The following is a 17,952-nucleotide window of genomic DNA, read 5'->3' on the forward strand; positions in this document are numbered from 1 at the left end:
TGCCTCGGTCCCAGAGAAGCCCAAGCTAAGTAGCACTGTAGCACTGTCCTCCCGTTGTTCATCGATTTGCTCGAGTAGGCACCAGTAACGTCTCCATTGTGAGACTTGTTGTTACTGTTTTCGGCATATTGAATACGCCAGGTTCTGCCGTGCGAGCAGGATACTCTCAGTAGCTTGCTGGGCTCTCCAAGAGGGGCGGAGGAATCGAACCCGGGTCAGCCGCATGCAAGGCAAACGCCCTACCCACTGTGCTATCGCTCCAGGCCAAGCTAAGTAGATAGAAACATATATACGTATATTACACCAAATGGTTAAGATTCTGGGTCTTGGGGTCCGGCGGCTTAGGAGACAACCCTGGCTCTGGGCTGGACTTTGTCTGAAGTAATGGGACCTTTGGGAATCTCACTCTTCCAGCCTGAGAAAGGCGGGCGGTGCTGGAAGCTAGTTCTCAGGAGGCGGGGGGTGGGGGGGGGGGGGGGGGGGCTGGAGGAAACGCTTGACAGGCTGTCACAGAAAGTGGCCAGGAACACCCAGAGGGGGCAGAGGGCCATGAAGAGGGCCAGGCTGCAGGAAGCCCGAGGCAAGGGTGGGGCATTGGATCTGAGTCACCAGTACTGGGGCCACCCGCACCCAGGAAGCAGAGGCTGAGGGGTCAGGGGAGACGAGAGGCGCGCAGACTCCCGGAGGCTGGGATGCTTGGGCAGGGGCCACTCCCGTGTCCAGCCACGCCCCCGGAACCTCTGTACTCTCCAGCTCTGGGGACAAGCTCCACGGAGCTCAGAAGCCAGAAGGAAATGCCCCTTCACAGAGCAGATTCATTCCAATGCCCGGGGCCCAGAGCACAAAGCCAGGGCAGGCGGTGGGGGGACCCAGTGCTCAAGTAATTGCATAACCAGAACCATCCGCTGGGCTCCGAGCTAAAAATATGCACCAGGCACCCAGCGTGGGAAAAGCCAGTTCAGTCAGGACACAGATGCCCCGTGTGGGTCTGTCACTCTGGAGAAGGGGGGGGGGGATGCTCCCCTCCAGGACCAGAGCCCGGGTTCTGGTCCGGCCTCCCCCATCACCCTGATGCTCAGCGTTGTTATCCCTCATCCCTCCTCATCCGGTGCCAATCTGTGTGAGGGCAGCACCTGGCGCAGGCGCAGAATAGGCTGGACATGCAGGCGGGCAGGTTCGGGGGTCAGCCTCGGAGGTGGGGGAAAGCTCTCAGCGCGAGGGGCTCCTTCTCTCCCACCCTGGCACGGCTCTGGGAGGGCACCCCCTACCCCAAAACCGTCCTGCAGAGGAGCAGAGGCCAGACAGCTCCCTCCCGGACAAAGCCGTCAGCCATGGCAGGTGCCCTGCAGGACTGTGTCCACAGCAGGATGCTGAGATACCCACCGCGGCCATGGACACCCCTGAAGGAGGCCACGCCGGTCACACTCAGGAGCCCCGAGGCCACTCCTTTGGTTTGTTTATTTTGCTGCATTCGTTTTCTATTTTATTTCTTTCCCTTTTTTTTTTTTTTTGCTTTTGGGATCACACCTGACGATGCACAGGGGTTACCCCTGGCTCTGCACTCAGGACTTACTCCTGGCGGTGCTCAGGGGACCATATGGGATGCTGGGAATTGAACCCGGGTCAGCCGCATGCAAGGCAAACGCCCTACCCGCTGTGCTATCTCTCCAGCCCCTCTTTTTCCATTTTAAGGGTCATGACTTTCAATGCTCAGGGCTGACTCCTGACCCTGCACTCGGGAATCGCCCCTGGCGGGGCTCAGGAGATGTGAGAGGGTGCCGGGGATGGAATGTGGATCGGCTACATGCAGGGCAAAGACCCTGCCTGCTTAATTCCGCCCCCCACCCCCACTCCCCACCCCACACCTTCGAACAATGTGGGAAATGGGCCCTAGGAAAGGCAGGACCAGTCTGAGGACACTAGCAGGGCCACCGGTCACAGCGCCCAAGGCCAGCACACAACACTTACCCGAGGGCCCCGTGCTCCTGGGGGTCCAGGGAGTCCTGGCAACCCGGGGGGACCCTGCAGAGAAAGGGAGAAAACAGTATCAGTGGTGGCCGTGGGGTGGGGGTGGGGGTGGGGTCCAGGCAGTAACTCAATAAAAAGCCTGTCCAGGGCTCTGGGCATGGAAATGATCCTGGTAGAGACAATGGAGCCACCTGGCCTAAAGGTGCTCTTGGGAGTTTTCAGGCTTTGGTGGCTGGTGTTTCGTGTTGCTTTATTTTTCTTGATCTTTCTTGAAGCCTCTGTCTTTATTACTTTATCCCGGGTATCACCTCCTCCGGAGAAGCCTCCCTTGATTCCTCCCAACACTGGCCCAAGTTCCGTCTTCCTGCTACTTGAAAGTCTGAGATTCGAGGAATTGTCTGCTTAGAAGCCTGTCCCACGCACGGGGCCCTGATCTCCACCAAGGAGCCAGTGACCCAGGTGTCTGCCCTCCTCATTCCAATATCTGAGAAACTCCAACAGCAGGAGACCACAGGGCACACACAGACCCGCTGCCACATCAGAGTGAAGATGGGACCCAAGGTGTGAGGTCGCAGGAAGCAGTGTCCTGGTGCAGCATGCAGAGGCAGAGGGGGAGGCGGGGAGAGGCCGGTTCACAGTGCTGCCGCCTCGTGCCTGCCGGGCTGAGGCAAGTTTCTTAAGGGAACGTGCCCGTGAAAGGGGGACTGGGGACCCCACCTGTCACGGGGATGGAATGAGAGAAGGTGCACGTGGACACACACCTGGGAGACGGCTGTGCCGTACTGACTGCAGCTCGATGGGCAGCGCTTTGCATACATTGCACTTTGCACTCACAGAAGATCCCAGCAACCGGAAACGCCCACCAGTGGGCACCCTCCAGCTGCACCAGCTCACTGCAGGTTGCCTGCCTTCCTTCCTTCCTTCCTTCCTTCCTTCCTTCCTTCCTTCCTTCCTTTCTTCCTTCCTTCTTCCTCTTTCCTTCCTTGCTTCCTCCTCCCTTCCTCCTTCCTTTCTTGGTTCCTCCTTCCTTCCCCCTTCCTTCCTCCTTCCTTCCTCCTTCCTTCCTTCCTTCCTCCTTCCTTCCTTCCTCCTTCCTTCCTTCCTTCCTTCCTTCCTTCCTTCCTTCCTCCTTTCTTCTTCCCTCCCTCTTTCTTTCTTTCTTTCTTTCTTTCTTTCTTTCTTTCTTTCTTCTTTCTTTCTCCCTCCCTCCTGTACTCCCTCCCACTCCTTCTTCCTTGCATCTTTCTTTCTTTCATTTCTTTCTCTCTTTTTTCTTTCTCAGTGACTGACTTGCCTGCCTCCTCTTCTCCCTTCCTCTTTCCCTCCATCTCCCTTCCTCCCTCCCTTCCTCCAAGTATTTCTTTTCCTCTAGATTTCGGAGCCACATCCAGTGATGCTCAGGGCTTACGCCTGGCTCTGTGCTCAGGAGTCACTCCTGGCAGGGCTCAAACAGCATCACGCAAAGCAAGCGCCTTTACTCCCAGGACTATCACTCCAGCCCACAATAAGGTATTTTCGGAGCCGGAGTGATAGTACAGCGGACAGGGCATCTGCCTAGCACACAACTGACCCGAGTTTATCTATACGGTCTCCTGAGTTTGCCAGGAATGATCTCTGAGGGCAGAGCCAGGAGTTATCACCTGGGCACTGCTGCCTGTTGGTCAAAAACGAACAAAAGAAAACACACAAAAATGTATCTTAAATTAAGGTCTACGCATTTTGACAGCTGGTGATGGCATACTTGGAGGACTGTGGTACGGTGCAAACCTAAGGGACACAACTCAGGTGACCCAAACCACACAGAATGGCTTCGGGGCGCTGCTGGCTTTGTTGGTTGGGTTCACCTGCAACTGAGACCCCCACCTCTCTGAGGCAGAATCATCACCCATGTGTCCCCCCACTCGAGCGGCCATGTCTGGGTCCCACCTTCATCACAGCCCCCCCAAAACTGCAACCGCCCCTCCTGACACTCCTGTGTCACCTGGCCTCATCCTCTCTCCTAGCCAGCTGGCCTCCAGCTCACCTGGCCCAGGCACATGCCCGCTGGGCGATGTTCATGTTCAGTGGCACCCCACCGGGCACATGAGAAAGGCCTAAGCGGCACTAGGGTCAGAGACTCTGTCCATCTGTCTGTCTTACCGGACACAGGAAGAGCGGCAACCCAGGGGCTGATGAAGTAGCCACTCATCTCTTGCTGCTTCTGGCTCACTTTTGCCCCCTGACTTGCAGAGAGAGAGAGAGAGAGACCTTCCGCGGACCCTCGTCCTTCACCACTCTCCCCACGGAGGGTTCAATCGCTTCTGTGCCTCCTATCCCCAAGGCACAAATAAAGGCCGTAAAAATAAATAAATAAAGGAGCGCGGAGCCCTTGGAGGAAGCCAAACTTTCGAGGATGTGTGAGGCCTGGGGAATTCATCTGTTTCAAACAACCGTCAAGGCGATTCCAGGTCTCCTTGCCCAGAGTTAAAGCCGGTGTTGAAAGACCAGTCGGGTTTGGCTGGTTCATTAATCCCGCACGCGCACGGCGGGCAGCGTCCCCCACATGCTTACGGGCCCGTGAACAAAGATGAGGAGAGAGAGCCAGACAGGCGGCGGGGGGTGGGGGAGGGTGGTGGGGGACGAAGCCCAGGAAGTCAAAGAGTTCGGAATGGAGGGTAGAGGGCTTGGGCCAGTCCCGGCCACCTCTGGGCTCCGGGGTTCCTCTGTGCAAGTAGGAAGAAATCTCTCTTCCTCCCTGGGGGCTGCGGGGATGGTGTATCTTTCTGGGTCCAGCTCTGCAGAGATGGGATTCAGGGGGGCTGAGGGGTACAGCTTGCTCCCAGCCCCCCACACCTGAGAATGGCAGAATGCACTTCTGGGTTTCCCCCCAGAACACCCCAGTTTCTACCTGTGTGGCTTTGGGTGGGCTGGAGCGATAGCACAGAGGGTGGGACGTTTGCCTTGCATACGGCCGACCCGGGTTCGATTCCTCTTCCCCTCTCAGAGAGCCCAGCAAGCTACCAAGAATATCCCGCCCGCATGGCAGAACTTGGCAAGCTCTCCATGGCATATTCGATATGCCAAACACAGTAAGTCTCACAATGGAGACATTACTGATGCCCGCTCGAGCAAATTGATGAACAATGGGAGGACAGAGCTACAGTGCTACATCCAGTCTGCAGGCCTCCCTTCTTTGTTTTTCATTTTAGTTTTTAATGAATGGAGCTACACTTGGAGCTGCTCAGGGCTTACTCCTGGCTCTGCACTCAGGGATTACTCCTGGTGGTGCTCAGGAGACAACATGGGGTGCTGCGGCTCGAACCCACTCTACTATAGCTCAAGCCCCAACAAGGGGCCAGTAGGACGAGGGGCCAGGACATGGCTCAGAGGAGGAGAGCATGCTTGCATGCATGAAAGCTGGGTTCCATCCCCAGCACCCCAGAAACAATGGAAACTTGGCGGCCGTGAAGTGAGGACGCTCATCTCCCACACGATGACTGAGGCGCACACAGGCCTGGTCCTGCTGGGGCACTGTGGCTGTCCCCAGGCCGCAAGGCCAGCTGCTGCTTGTCCACTAGCAGCGAGCAGCTCCCCAGCTCGACACTCCAAACCCTCCTCTTGGAGATGTTTGGGGTGTAGCAAATGCTTTCTCTTCCTCAAGGGTCTCTCCCGGCACTGGCCTTGCAGATAACCCAGAAAGCCAGAGAGAGTCGGGGATCACTGAAATACTGTCATTCCACTGTTCATCGATTTACTCGAGCGGGTGCCAGTAATGTCTGCATTCATCCCAGCCCTGAGATTTTAGCAGCCTCTCCTAACTCGTCTTTCCCAACGCTGCCCTATTGGAGGCTCTTTCAGGGTCAGGGGAATGAGAACCGTTGCTGTTACTGTTTTTGGCATATCGAATACGCCACGGGGAGCTTGCCAGGCTCTGCCATGCGGGCAGGATACTCTTGGTAGCTTGCCGGGGTCTCAAAGGACAAGGCCAAGCATTGCTGTCTCATCACCGCCAGTGTCTCTGAAGCCAGAGAGAAGCTCAGAGAGGCAAAGTCACTTTTCAATGCCACACTGTACAGAACGTGGCTCAGCCTGGACCCAGTGCTGCATGATGCCTTCTGAGCCCGTATGTGCAAACCTGATGAATCCTTTCCCGCCTGTGGGCACCTACGGTGCGCACTCCCCATGAGGACCCGCTCCCACGGCCCCTGAGGCACGGGGGCGGGGGGATTCTCATCTCATCACTAAACTATCACAAACTCCTGCCCAGAGAACTGCAGAGGGCTGTCAAGTTCCCAGGCAGAGGGAGGTGGGTGGTTTGTGGGACCTCCAAGGGACCCTCCTAGGAGAGGTGCACGCCCTCCCGGTAATCCTCCTGTCCAAGCTCCAAGGCTCCAGCTCACGCTCGTCCTCAGAGTCTGCAGAGGACCAAGGGCCAGCGGGGAGCCGGGGGGGGGTGGTACCAGAGCACCCCCACAGGACCACACTGCCCCACCCAGGGCTCAGCATTCAGCTGCGGCCACCCGCCTGACCCGCCCCACCCTGGCCCACAAGAGCACACTCTTGTCAATGAGGCTGGGGGTGGAGGTGGGGGGGGGGGGGCTCCGCTCCCTGCTGCCCGCTCCCAGACCCGAGCCCTTGCCTGATCTCCGTGCAAAGAGTGGAAAAAATATTCTGCTTCTTTCCAGGGCCTGCGCGAAGACTGGGTCTGATTCACGAGGCCAGGGCGGGAGGGGGTGGGGGGATTTTCCACTCCACGCTGCAAACAACAGGGCCTCTGAGAGGCCCGAGCCAGGGGGTGAGGTCCGCGGGGGCCGCAGGCCTGTCTGGAGGAGGCAGAGGGGGCCGGAGCCCGGAGCTCACGCAAAGGGAGTCATGGAAACCACCACCAGCCCCCGCGCTGGGCTTCCCCCGAGGGTCCCGGCCGCGGACAGCCCGCCCGAGGGGATCCCCGACCCCAGAACAAGCCCACCCTTGTGTCCAGCCGGAGGGGGCCTGCCTGTCCAGCTGGCGGACAGCAGGAAGGGCTGGCAGGCACGGCCAGGGGCAGGGAGAGGGCGCCCGGGCAGCTGGGGGCCCCGAGTCCAGGCCTGCAGGGGGACCCCGAGCTGCACCCTTGAGTCTCGGGGCCTTTGCTGCGTGTCTGGAGTGAGTGTGACTCTGGGGGCAGGGAGCGACTCACTCTCCAAGCATGCTCCCACCTCTGGGCGCCAAGAATCTCTCCCAGGGTACAGAGCCTGGCACCCCCAGCCTCTGGCCTCGAGAAAGGCCTTTATCTTGGTGGGACCGAGCTGCTCTGTATAGCCTCTGGGCTTCCTCAGTCTGTCCAGCTGTAAAATGGGCATGTGATGCCCACGGGCACAGATTTTCGTGCACATTCCGGCTGATTCCGAGTCCCGGCTTCCTACTCTCTGTGTCTATCTGGGTTGGGCCACGAGGGGGTCGCCAGCAAGAGATTAGACAGGGGCAATGCTGGGTCACCAACCCTCTCCCTGTTGGGCGGCTGGAGATGCCTGTTCTCAGCTTCACTCCCCCTGGTTCCGGAAACACCTCCCCTCCCCCACCATCCCCGCCCCCACCCACCCAGCACTGTGCCTTCAGGGACCTCCCCTGACGAGTTCCTGGGATGCTGCCGCCTGCACCTGAGTTGCAGGCAAGGATAAACCCTGCTCTGCGCCCCACTGAGGTGTGTACCCAGGGCAACGCGGCCCAAGGCGCTTGGCATCCTGTCGGTGAGAATTAAGGTCTCAAAGTCCAGCCCCAACAGGGCGAAAATCCCTGGAGACCCAGAGCCACCCCACGCCCCAGCTGGGGGGATGGCGGGGAACAAGCCCACACAAACCAAGCCGGGACATGCAGTCACAGCTGGTGCAGAGGTAAAAAGGTCACAGCAACTGCACCCCCCCCCCCCAGAGCCCCACCTCTACGCCCAGCCAGCCGGGTTCCCCAGCTACTGCCTGCTCCTGCCCCTCGCCCCACGGTGCTCATCTCCCTCCCGGAGAAAACACGAACACAGAGCAAGAGTCTCCAAGCCCACAGGAGCTTGTATCCACCCCTCTGGTACCCCCCCCCCCCACACACACCACCCATCTCGCTCTTCTCCTGCAATAAGGTTCCACCTCAACAGCACAGCCACAAGCCATAGGGACCCAGGTTGTCTCCCAACCTGCATACCCACCCTGGAAAGGTAGATGGGTCCCAAATTCCCAGTTCACAGAGGCTCAGAGAGGCTCAGTGACCAGCCCCAGGTCACACAGCACCTGGGACCTCGAAGACATTCAATTGGCATTTCTTGAAAAGAAAGAAAAGGGGCTGGATAAGGGAACTGGCTCCAACCCAGAGCATTCTTGTTCCTTCCCCACGTGCCGCAGAGATCTGGATAACCTCAAGGGAGCCTGTCCAGAAAGTCAGGACGACCTGCTTTCCGTGGGGATCAAATTCCTTCTTTCATTTCAGAGATAGTCATGGGGCAGCTGCTGCCAGCCAGGCCCTGGGCCATCTCTCCAAGGTGACGCCGACCGAAAGCTCCAAGCGTGTGCAAATGCCGGCGGCCCGTGTGGGAATCAGTGAGGCCTGACACCATCCCGGGGCCGGGGCTTCTGTACAGCTTCTGTGCGGCTTCGGAAAACCACAGCGTCTGCCCCAAGCCGCCCCGTGGGGGCCCAGCTCAGCGTTTCCAACCAGGCTCCCTGGGGATCCACTGGGGAGCTTCAGATTCTGCTGGCACCTGGGGCCCGAACTCTGTGTCTGCCACGCTCCCTCTGCCTGGCAGCCCCGGGGAAGCAGGGGGAGGGGGGCGGACTACAGGCCGCCACAGCATCCCGATCCTGCATCCCAACTCCGCATCCCAACCCCACATCCCTACCCCGCACCCTGAGTCCACTCCCCACCACTTCCCACGCCCACCGTGTTCCAGCCGGGAACTATAGCGCAAGGGAGAGGACAGAAGTTCCCCCAAGCCACTCAGCCAAACCCCCAGCTAACACCCCAGGGAGGGGGGACCTGTGATCATCTTACACCCAGCAGCCCCCCGGACTTCAGAGCGCTAGGGTCCCCGAGCTCCCAAGAGGCAGCATCAGGCTCTGGAATCAGGTGTGGAGACCGGACCGATCTAAACGCCCATCATCTCGGCAGCTCCTACTGAGCTCTGATGTGGGATGTTGGGGGCGGGAGGGGTCAGGGGGAGACACCTAGGGGAGCAAAAAGAGGGGTTCCCCAACCCCCGGAGGCTCCAAGGCGCCCTGTAGACAATACAGCAGCTTTTAATTTAGTGAGAGGTTATTAGTCTCATCATCATTCTCATCATCATCCTAATTCTTGTTCTGTTTTAGAACCACACCCAGCTGTTGCTCAGGACTTACTCCTAGCTCTGTGCTCAGGGACTCCCTCCGGGTGCAGGGCTCGGAGGACCATCTCCTGGTTGAGCGCATGCGAAGCAAGTGCCCTGCCCGCCGTACTGTTTCTGGCTGTTTAGTCAGATGTGAATCACCTCTGTGTTGCCTGCGTCCCCGTGCAGAAGACAACGCCTCTCGAAGCTCCTTGGCTCTGACTGGTTCTATGTCAGCGGAGGGCGGGCCCAGGGGGCAGTACAGGGCGGGAGGCAAAATGCCAGCCAAGCAGAGGTCAGCGTCATGCCCCCTCCTGTCCTCAGTCCTTCAGGGCTGGCAGGCAGGAAGGGGCCCGGGCCCACCCCGGGCACCCCACGGCCACAAGAGCACACTGGGAGTCGTTGGCCTGGTGCTCGTCAGTGGCCCTGGTCAGTGGCCCAGCCCCCTCCCCTGCGCATGCACAGGGCCCGGCCTGCACATCCTACTCTGAGCCGGTTCCCATGACGTCCGGACCGAGTGGCCGCCGGTGCAAGTGGCTCGTAAACTGCCTGGGAGGAGCCCCAGAACATTCCACACATGCTGAGCTCGTCCATTGAGGCCCAGGACAGAGCCTGGCATATCTCAGAAGGCCCCAGCGCCCAGGGCCCAAGTCTCAGGGTCTCTACAGAACCCTCAAGGGGTGGGAATATAGCATGTGCGGGAGTTTCAGGGTAAGGCGCAGCACTGCATCCTACAAGCTGTGTGTCCTCGGGCAAGTGCCAGCCCTCTCTGAGCAGTGCCTTGCCTGCCCCACGACAAGGGTGAGGTGGAACAAAACTCTCTGACCAGTGGTAAACTCACAGCAGAAATGAGCCACGTCCCTGAGCCCAGGAAAAAAAAAAATGTGAGTAACAAGGACGTCTCACAGGTCCCGGAGCGGATGCTACACCCAAACGCCCTGCTTCACTCCAGCTCTGTGCCCTTGGCCACGACACCCTCTGTCCACGCCGCAGGCAGCCTGGAGAGGTCGGGCTGGTGGGGGTGGGGGTGCCACGTGCTCACAGCCCCAACCAGGACCTCAGTCCCCCATCCCAGGGCTAAGTCACCTCCTCCCCGCCCCCGAGACCCTGGCCCCGAGACCCCGGCCCCCACACAGCGTGGGGGGCCGAGCTGTCTGGGCCCGAGGCCCCGGTACCTGAGTTGGGCGAGGGAGTACCGAGAGGTGCAAGGGGGCCCCTCCTTTCTCCCTCAGCCCCCGAACTCGCTCCCTGGCCAATTTCCGAACACGGGACTTGAGCAGCACGCTGATGTCATTGCAAAGCAATGCACTCCATTTCCATAAGTCCGACAATATGGTTATAATAAGAACGAGCTCCGGGTCCCTTGGAGACAGGCTGCATAAATATTATTCCTAATGATTATTCAAATGCATCGAGTGTGTGCGTGTGTGTGTGTGCGCGTGTGTGTGCATGCATGTGTGTGTGTATGTGTGTATGTGTGTGTGTGTGTGTGTGTGTGTGTGTGTGTGTGTGTAAGGCCCGGGAATTCCCCAGCCTCAGCCGCTGCATCCACAGGGTAAGGGAGGATAGTCCAACACGGAGCTGCCTGGGCGACCACGGGAAGCAGGCTGAGGCAGGGGGAGGGGGAGGGAATCACCCGCCTGGCTCAGGACCAAAGCAGAGGGTCTGGCCTTCTGGAAATTTCTCCTCCTATCTCTCCCCCTCCCCCACCTCAGGAATGGGATCCAGATGCAGCTGGGGGGTCACTGGCCCTGAGGATGGCCCCCCCCCACCGACCCTGGCAAACCAGAGGCACTCACGGAATGTCCCTTCTCCCTTCCTCATGGCTCAGGCCCCTCCCGACTGACCCGGCTCACCCCAAACTCCTCCTGCAGGGACACAAAAGAGAGAAACAGGGGCAGGAGCCCGGCGTGGGGGACGCGGAAGCGGGGAGAGGCCAGCTGCCCCGGAAACCAGGAGCAGGAGCAGGACAGAAGCCGGCCTGGCCCAGCTCCACGAGCGAGCGCCCTCCTGGCCTGCCCCTCCCACCTTCCAGCCCACGCTGGCCACCGAGTCGCCGACACAGAACCACTCACGTTTCTGCAGGGCTCGCAACATAGTCGGTGTTTTTAAGCAACTCCCCAGGGGCCAACCCAAACACAGTTCGGACTCCCCCTGTGCGACCTTGGTCGGAAACGCTCAGGACCCAGGCAGGGGAGCTGGCCTTGGAGGTAAGCAGCCTGGAAGCTACGTGTCCTGGGCTCCCTGGATGACTGAGCGGGTCAGCCGAGGATGGCCTGGGGCCAACCCAAGGTCAGGGCTGCTGTTATTACTGTGTGTGTGTGTGTGTGTGTGTGTGTGTATGTGTATGGTGGCAGCAGTCCAACCCAAGGCCCTTGAGCTTGCAGTGAGATGCTCCCTTGCTGGGCCACCCCCCCTCCAACCCCTCCAAGCATGAGTAGAGTCCCCACAGGTCAGCCCCAACGGACCCTGTGCTCACCATGTAGTGGGCGCAGCAGGGCTGGTGCCTGGCGCGGTGGGTTTGAGTCTTGCTCTAAAGCCGCTGTTTCCCTTACCCCTCTCCCCCCCCCCACCCTGCCCCCTGCCATGGGACTCTGAGATGACGTTACACCTGGCCACCGTCTACTGAAGCTCCCACACAGCCAGGATCCAAAGACACACAAACGAACCTTGGACACCAGCAACTTGCTGCTGTGGCGACCTCTTTGGACCCTCATTATTTAAACTTTAGAATTCCTAGCGCACGCGCAGCCGAGAAAACATTATATTGCATCCACACAGACAATACAAAACACATTGCCTAGCATCGCCTTTTCGGCAGGTGTGAGTGGTGGTGGGTCGGATCTCGAAATATCAAAGGTAACTACAAAAGTGGAGAAAGAGAGAATTGTGCAAATTGTCTGCCACACAGCAGGGGGAGGTGTGGAATGGGGGGGAAGGGGAGGGATACTGGGGATTTTGGTGGTAGAAAATGTGCACTGGTGAAGGGATGGCTGTATGATCGAAACCCAAACATGAAAGCTTTGTTACTGTACCTCATAGTGGTGAATCAATTAAAAAAACAAATTATGCCTGGAGGACCCACTCGGGATGGGAGATGTGTACTGAGAGTAGACTATAGACCGAACATGGTCACCACTTAACACCTGCATTGCAGACCACAACACCCTGAAGGAGAGAGTGAGTAAAAAAGGAATCCGCCGGCCACAGAGGCGGAGGTGGGGGATGGGAGGGGAGTGGTGGGAGGGATACTGGGAACACTGGTGGTGGAGAATGGGCACTGGTGGAGGGATGGGTACTCGATCATTGTATGACTGAAATGTGAGCACGAAAGTTTGTAAGTCTATCACTGTATCTCATGGTGATTCATTAAAAAAAATTTTAAAAATAATGAAAACAAAACAAACAAACACTGTCCTCCCATTGTTCATCGATTTGCTCGAGCGGGCCCAGTAACGTTTCCATCGGTGAGACTTGTTGTTACTGTGTTTGGCATATTGAATACATCATGGGGAGCTTGCCAGGCTTTGCCATGTGGACGAGATACTCTCGGTAGCTTGCTGGGCTCTCAAGAGGGGCAGAGGAATTGAACTCGACTTGGCCCGGCTGGCTGCGTGCAAGGCAAATGCCCTACTACTGTGCTATCACTCCAGCCAATTAAAAAAAAATTAAAATTTTTTAAATAAATAAATAAATATAGCCACTGCTTCTCCTTCTCCACCAGGGGCCCCTATCCGCCCCACCCCCCCTCACCCACCCACTCAGGCTCCTCGCAGCCCCCTACAACATCACAGAGTCTTACCGGCAAACCACAGTCTCCCTTGGGCCCTGGAGGTCCAATCAGCAGTGGGAAAGGCGTGGGTCCCTCCAGGTAGAAGAAGGAGTAGCTGTCCGTGGTGAGCCGGGGACTGGAGGACAGGAACCGGGCTGGCGCCAAGGCGGGGGCCGGCGGGATCTGCTGGCCGGGTCCCGTGGCTGGATGGGACCCTGGAACGTTCTTGGGCGCCTTTCCGGAGCTGAGCGGCTGGGGCTTTGGGGAGCCGCCCTGGCCCTGGGGTCCGGCTTTCTTCGTGGCTTCTGATCCGGTACGTCTCGGGCTGCGGGTGGGTGAGGAGCCAGGAGCGAGGGTCGACGATGTTGCTGTGGCTAGTGGCCGCAGGGCCTGGGGGAGGCGGGGACTGGAGGGCAGTGAGCGGGGCAGAGCCGTGGTTGGGGCTGGCGGGCGTGTGGCGGTGTGGGCAGGGGCTGGCCCCCTGGCGCGGCCGCTCTTGCTGCTTGGTGTGTGACGTTGGCCTTTCTCCCTGGGAAGGGGCATTTTAGAGGAGCTCGTGGTGGCAGGAGGCAGGGGCCGGGCACTGGTGGGGGGAGGCCTGGGCGTGGTGGGGGTCCTCTGGGCTGACTTCCTGCTGGCCCCCGCGGCTGCAGCAGGAACGGGGCGGGAGGTGGGGGCCGTCTTCTTGGGGAGCGGGGCTGCTTTGGTGATGGGACGGGGAGACGCCTTCGGGGGGCGGCGGGGGCTTTGCAGCGGGGCTACAGAAGGGGCAGGGGTAGAGGGCTGGGGGGCGCTGCTTGGGCTGGGGGGCCGCGCAGGCCTGCCGGAGCCGGCGGGAGAAGCAGGGGGTGCTGGAGAAAGCCCTTTCGTGGCCAACAGCTTGGCAGGGGGGCGCGGAGTCTGAAGGGCGGCACGCGGGGGAGGGTTGGCGCTGCTGGTCCTCGGGGGCTTGGTGGGTCGGGCAGGCACCACCGTCGTCACCCCGGCCCCCCTGCCTGCTGGGCGGGACCACACGGCAGGTCTGGAGGTGGTCAGGTTCTGCAGGCCCAGAAGGTCCGGTTCAGCGTACGAGGCCAGGAGCCGGCCTGAGTTTAAGCGGGGGAGGGGCCCCAGCTGGGGCCGGGACGCGTGGGCCTGTCCACACCCCTCTCTCAGGAGGGCACAGTAGCCGTGAGCAACCCGGGCCACGGGATGGATGCTGAACTGGCACAAGGACCCCTCAAAGGGGACCGCGTGGGGGCCCAGACTCCCGAGGAGGAAGGAGCCCTGGGGGTCGAGAGCTGCAGCCCAGGGCTGAGGCAGTGAGACGGACACCCGGCGCTGCCCGCACGCCGTCACCAGGGTGACCAAGCGACCTCGGAGCTCCAGGGCCAGGTGGTGCCAGCGGCCGTCGTGCACGTCCAGGTCGAAGGCCACCGAGTGCCGGGGCCCCAGGTGGACCACGGTCTGGCCCGGGACGAACTGCAGACCCAGCTGCAGCTGGTGCCGGCGGCTGTGCAGGGCGAAGAGGAAGGCATGGTTGACCCGGTGGGAGCACAGACTCAGCACAAGCGCCAGCTCGGTGCCCAGGGTGCCAGGGAGGATGGCGGCCGCGGGCGTCTGCAGTCGGGCCCGCTGGGTCAAGATGAAGCCCGAAGGGGAAGGGATGACTCCTGGGGGCACAGCGGCCCGGCCGCCCGCCGCCTTTGTCCGGCTGAGACCCAGCTGCTGCAGAATATCCACATCTAGGGGATGGGAGGGACAAGGGGATATGGTGAGGTTGGCCCCTCCACTGCAGAGCCTCGAGGAGACCCACCCACCGCTGCCACCTAGACATTCATTCAAGTGACCAGGAAGCACCATGGGGGAACACTGTGTGGGCCTGGAGCCAGCCCGATCCAGTGGCCTGATCTTGCAGGTCAAGTGAGTGGCAACAGACCCGCTCACTTCAAAGTTCCCTTTTCGGGGCTGGAGCGATAGCACAGCGGGTAGGGTGTTTGCCTTGCACACGCCCAACCCGGGTTCGATTCCCAGCATCCCGTATGGTCCCCCAAGCATCGCCAGGGGTGACTCCTGAGTGCAGAGCCAGGAGTAACCCCTGTGCGTCGCTGGGTCTGACCCAAAAAGCAAAAAAAAAAAAAAAAAGCTCCCTTTTCTCCCCCCGACAAATCCGCAGCTAAAGTCAGGCAGAGATCCTTGAGACCCTTGTGCAATGGATGGCATCACTGGGGGTCCCAAGAAACCCACCCGAAGTCCAGTCACTGTCAGCACTGGAAGGACGGAGGCTGCCGTGTGTCTGGGGAGACGAAGGGGCAGGAAGCCACTTGGTCCCCTGCCCAAGTGCCCCTGGAAAGCCCAGGCCCGCTTCGTACCCATGTCCCACATAACACGGAGAGGTTGGAGCGATAGCACAGCGGGTAGGGCGTTTGCCTTGCACGTGGCCTACTCAGGTTCGATTCCCAGCATCCCATACGGTCCCCTAAGCACCGCCAGGAGTAACTCCTGAGTGCAGAGCCAGGAGTAACCCCTGAGCATCGCCAGGTGTGACCCCCCCCCCAAAAAAAAGAATAGCTAGCCAGACCAGGCAGCCTGAGTGAGGCACCCCCTCCCTCATCCTAAGTGAGTATCTTTCCCAGCTGACCGCCACCCGGCCTCCGGACCAGCCCCTCTGCAGTTCAGGGGCAGAGCCCCGAACTCTCATCGATGGAGCTGGCCACGGGCAGGGGTGTGGTCCTGGCTGAGTCTCCAGAGGCCTCTGTCCACTGTGGGCACCGCAGGGGAGCTGCTGCTGGTGCCTGGGCATTTCAGGTCGATGAAGTCACTAATAATCCTCAGCCTCGTATTCACTGACCACCTGCGTGGGTGCGGCCTGGCGACAGCCCTGGGCTGCACCCGCCTGGGAACCAGCTCTTCTGACAGTGCACCGGCCAGTTCATCAGAAGGACTCGCCCAAGGTCTCGGGGTTTCTCAACAGGAGGTGCAGTCAGCTCTTGACCCCAGACCACCTGGCTCCTGGTCTCTGTCCTCGACAAGCTGTGTATTGCCCTGCCACCCCCAGAATCCCACAGGGGAGGGGGGCCCAGCAGCCGGGGGGAGGGGAGGCAGGGGAAGGGAAGCGACCCAGGGCCAACTGGAAGGACCCGGCCAGCTGGCCGCAGCAAGTTCCCTTTATTGCATAAACCTGGCTCCACACAGCCGCGGCCTCTCCCCGTCACCCCCCACCCGCCCCCCCAGGGCCTGAGTCAGGGCTCTGCACAGCTGTTCACCTACTTTTGGGGGGAAACAGCAGGCTCGGAAAGAATGACATCTGCACACCATGTTGCCGGGCAGCGGAGACTCTTCTGGGCATGGCCTTACCTCCCCTCCTCCTCCCCACCCCCCTCCCGCAGAGGCCCATCACAGCCCAGCCGCCAGGTCAGGACACGGGGGTGGGGGGCCCCCCGGGAGTGCCCAGCGGGCGACCTGCCCTAGCCCTGGCTCGGGACTGGCGGAAGGGGAAGGGCCGCTATTTTAAGAGGCCTGGTGGCCGCTTGACAAACAGATGCGGGAGAGGTTTGGTTTCCCGGGGCAGCTGTCCGGCCAGCCCGCCGCCTCCCCGGCCCTCTGGACAGCTCCGCAGGGAGAGGAGGCCCGGGCTGATTTCATGGGAAGTGGAGGGCGGAGGGCGGGCTGTGGACTTAGGGCCACGTTGGACCATGGGGGCGAATGGAAACCCCAAAGACATCTCTGAGACCCCAAGGGCCATCCTTGGGCTCCGCCTCAGCTAGGGATGGACGGATCTGCCGCCCGCAACCTGCATGGAGCCCTTCCTGCTCCCGGACACTGCAGCCCTGGGGAGGATTCGCTGATGATCGGTTCTCTTCTACAGAGCACAGGGAGAGGCATTGGGTTTCCGGCAGAGAGGACAGGCTTACCTTCAGGAGCTCCTTGGGTGCGTGCCAGGTGACCGGCCAGGCCCACGACAATCCAGGTGAAGAGAAACCCCCTAGAGACCGAGAGACACAAGGAGACCAGCATCAGTTTGCAGTCCTCGAGCCCAGATCCGGCCTGGCTTGCTGGGAGAGGGTGCCCAGCCCAGGCCCCGTCTCACCCACGGGGGGGGGGGGGGGGGGGGCGGGAAGGAAGGAGGCAGACTCCAGGACGGCCACCGTGCAGACCATGCGCCCTGGCATCCAGACACAATCTCTGGGGCTCTTGGTGCCAACCCAACATCAACTCTTGCACATAATTAACCATAAATCCAGGTTGGAGGACAGGGTGCAGGAGACCCAAGTTCCAGCTCCAAGATGATGCCACCATCGCTGACTCATTGGACAAGCAGAAGCCAGCCCCCACTTCCTCTCTGGGCCTCAGTCTCCCCATCTGTAACAGTGGTCGCGTGATCTTGAAGCCCACAGAGGGCACAGCGGAGGCTGAACGGTCAGTGGGAAGAGCAGGCTGGTGGGCAGGGAGGAGCAGCAAGCTCTGAGGGTGGGAGATAGGGACGAAGAAGAGGAGAGGGCGGGAAGTGAGGGGGGACCCTGGCTGTCCCATATCCAAACCTCCCCAGATGAACAGGCAGGGAGAATAAACTGAGCTGGAGCTGGTGGGCTGGTGGTGGTCTCAGCTCGGTGCCAGGCATCAGTGTGCCCAAAGACCATGGTGCGGGAGCCAGGAAGGGTTAATGGTCTCTTGAGTGGCTCCTGCCAAGATCAGCCGAGGCAGTGATCCGATTTCCCCTTCCTGTAGGGGCAGTCCCTCAGGGACACCCGAAGCCAGCCGGGGCATCTGATCCCCCAGCGGGCTGCGGGGAGGGCGGCGCGTGGCCAGGCGGCTGGCGGAATGTGGCAGAGAGAGCGAGACAGGAGGGGGGTGGGGGTGCCAGCCGGGGCGGGTGCAGGCTGCATACCTGGGAGCCAGGACCGTATCTAAGAGTGAAGCCCGAAGGGAG

The 17,952-nt window shown here is 60.4% G+C and overlaps 1 protein-coding gene across 1 annotated transcript in view; it reads right to left on the bottom strand.

Moving 5' to 3' along the window:
• Nucleotides 1–17,952, bottom strand: part of COL27A1 (collagen type XXVII alpha 1 chain) — a 129,860-nt gene that overhangs the window by 105,860 nt on the left and 6,048 nt on the right. Inside the window, exons 2-4 of the mRNA XM_056138693.1 lie at nt 16,937–17,007; nt 13,074–14,767; nt 1,969–2,022 (exon numbers count right to left, since the gene is read on the bottom strand). Of these exons, the coding sequence (XP_055994668.1) occupies nt 1,969–2,022; nt 13,074–14,767; nt 16,937–17,007 (1,819 nt within the window). The remainder of the gene's footprint in view (nt 1–1,968; nt 2,023–13,073; nt 14,768–16,936; nt 17,008–17,952) is intronic.

This window comes from Sorex fumeus, unplaced genomic scaffold (genome assembly GCF_029834395.1).
Source record: "Sorex fumeus unplaced genomic scaffold, SorFum_2.1 ptg000129l, whole genome shotgun sequence".
In the NCBI taxonomy this organism is placed as follows: domain Eukaryota; kingdom Metazoa; phylum Chordata; class Mammalia; order Eulipotyphla; family Soricidae; genus Sorex; species Sorex fumeus.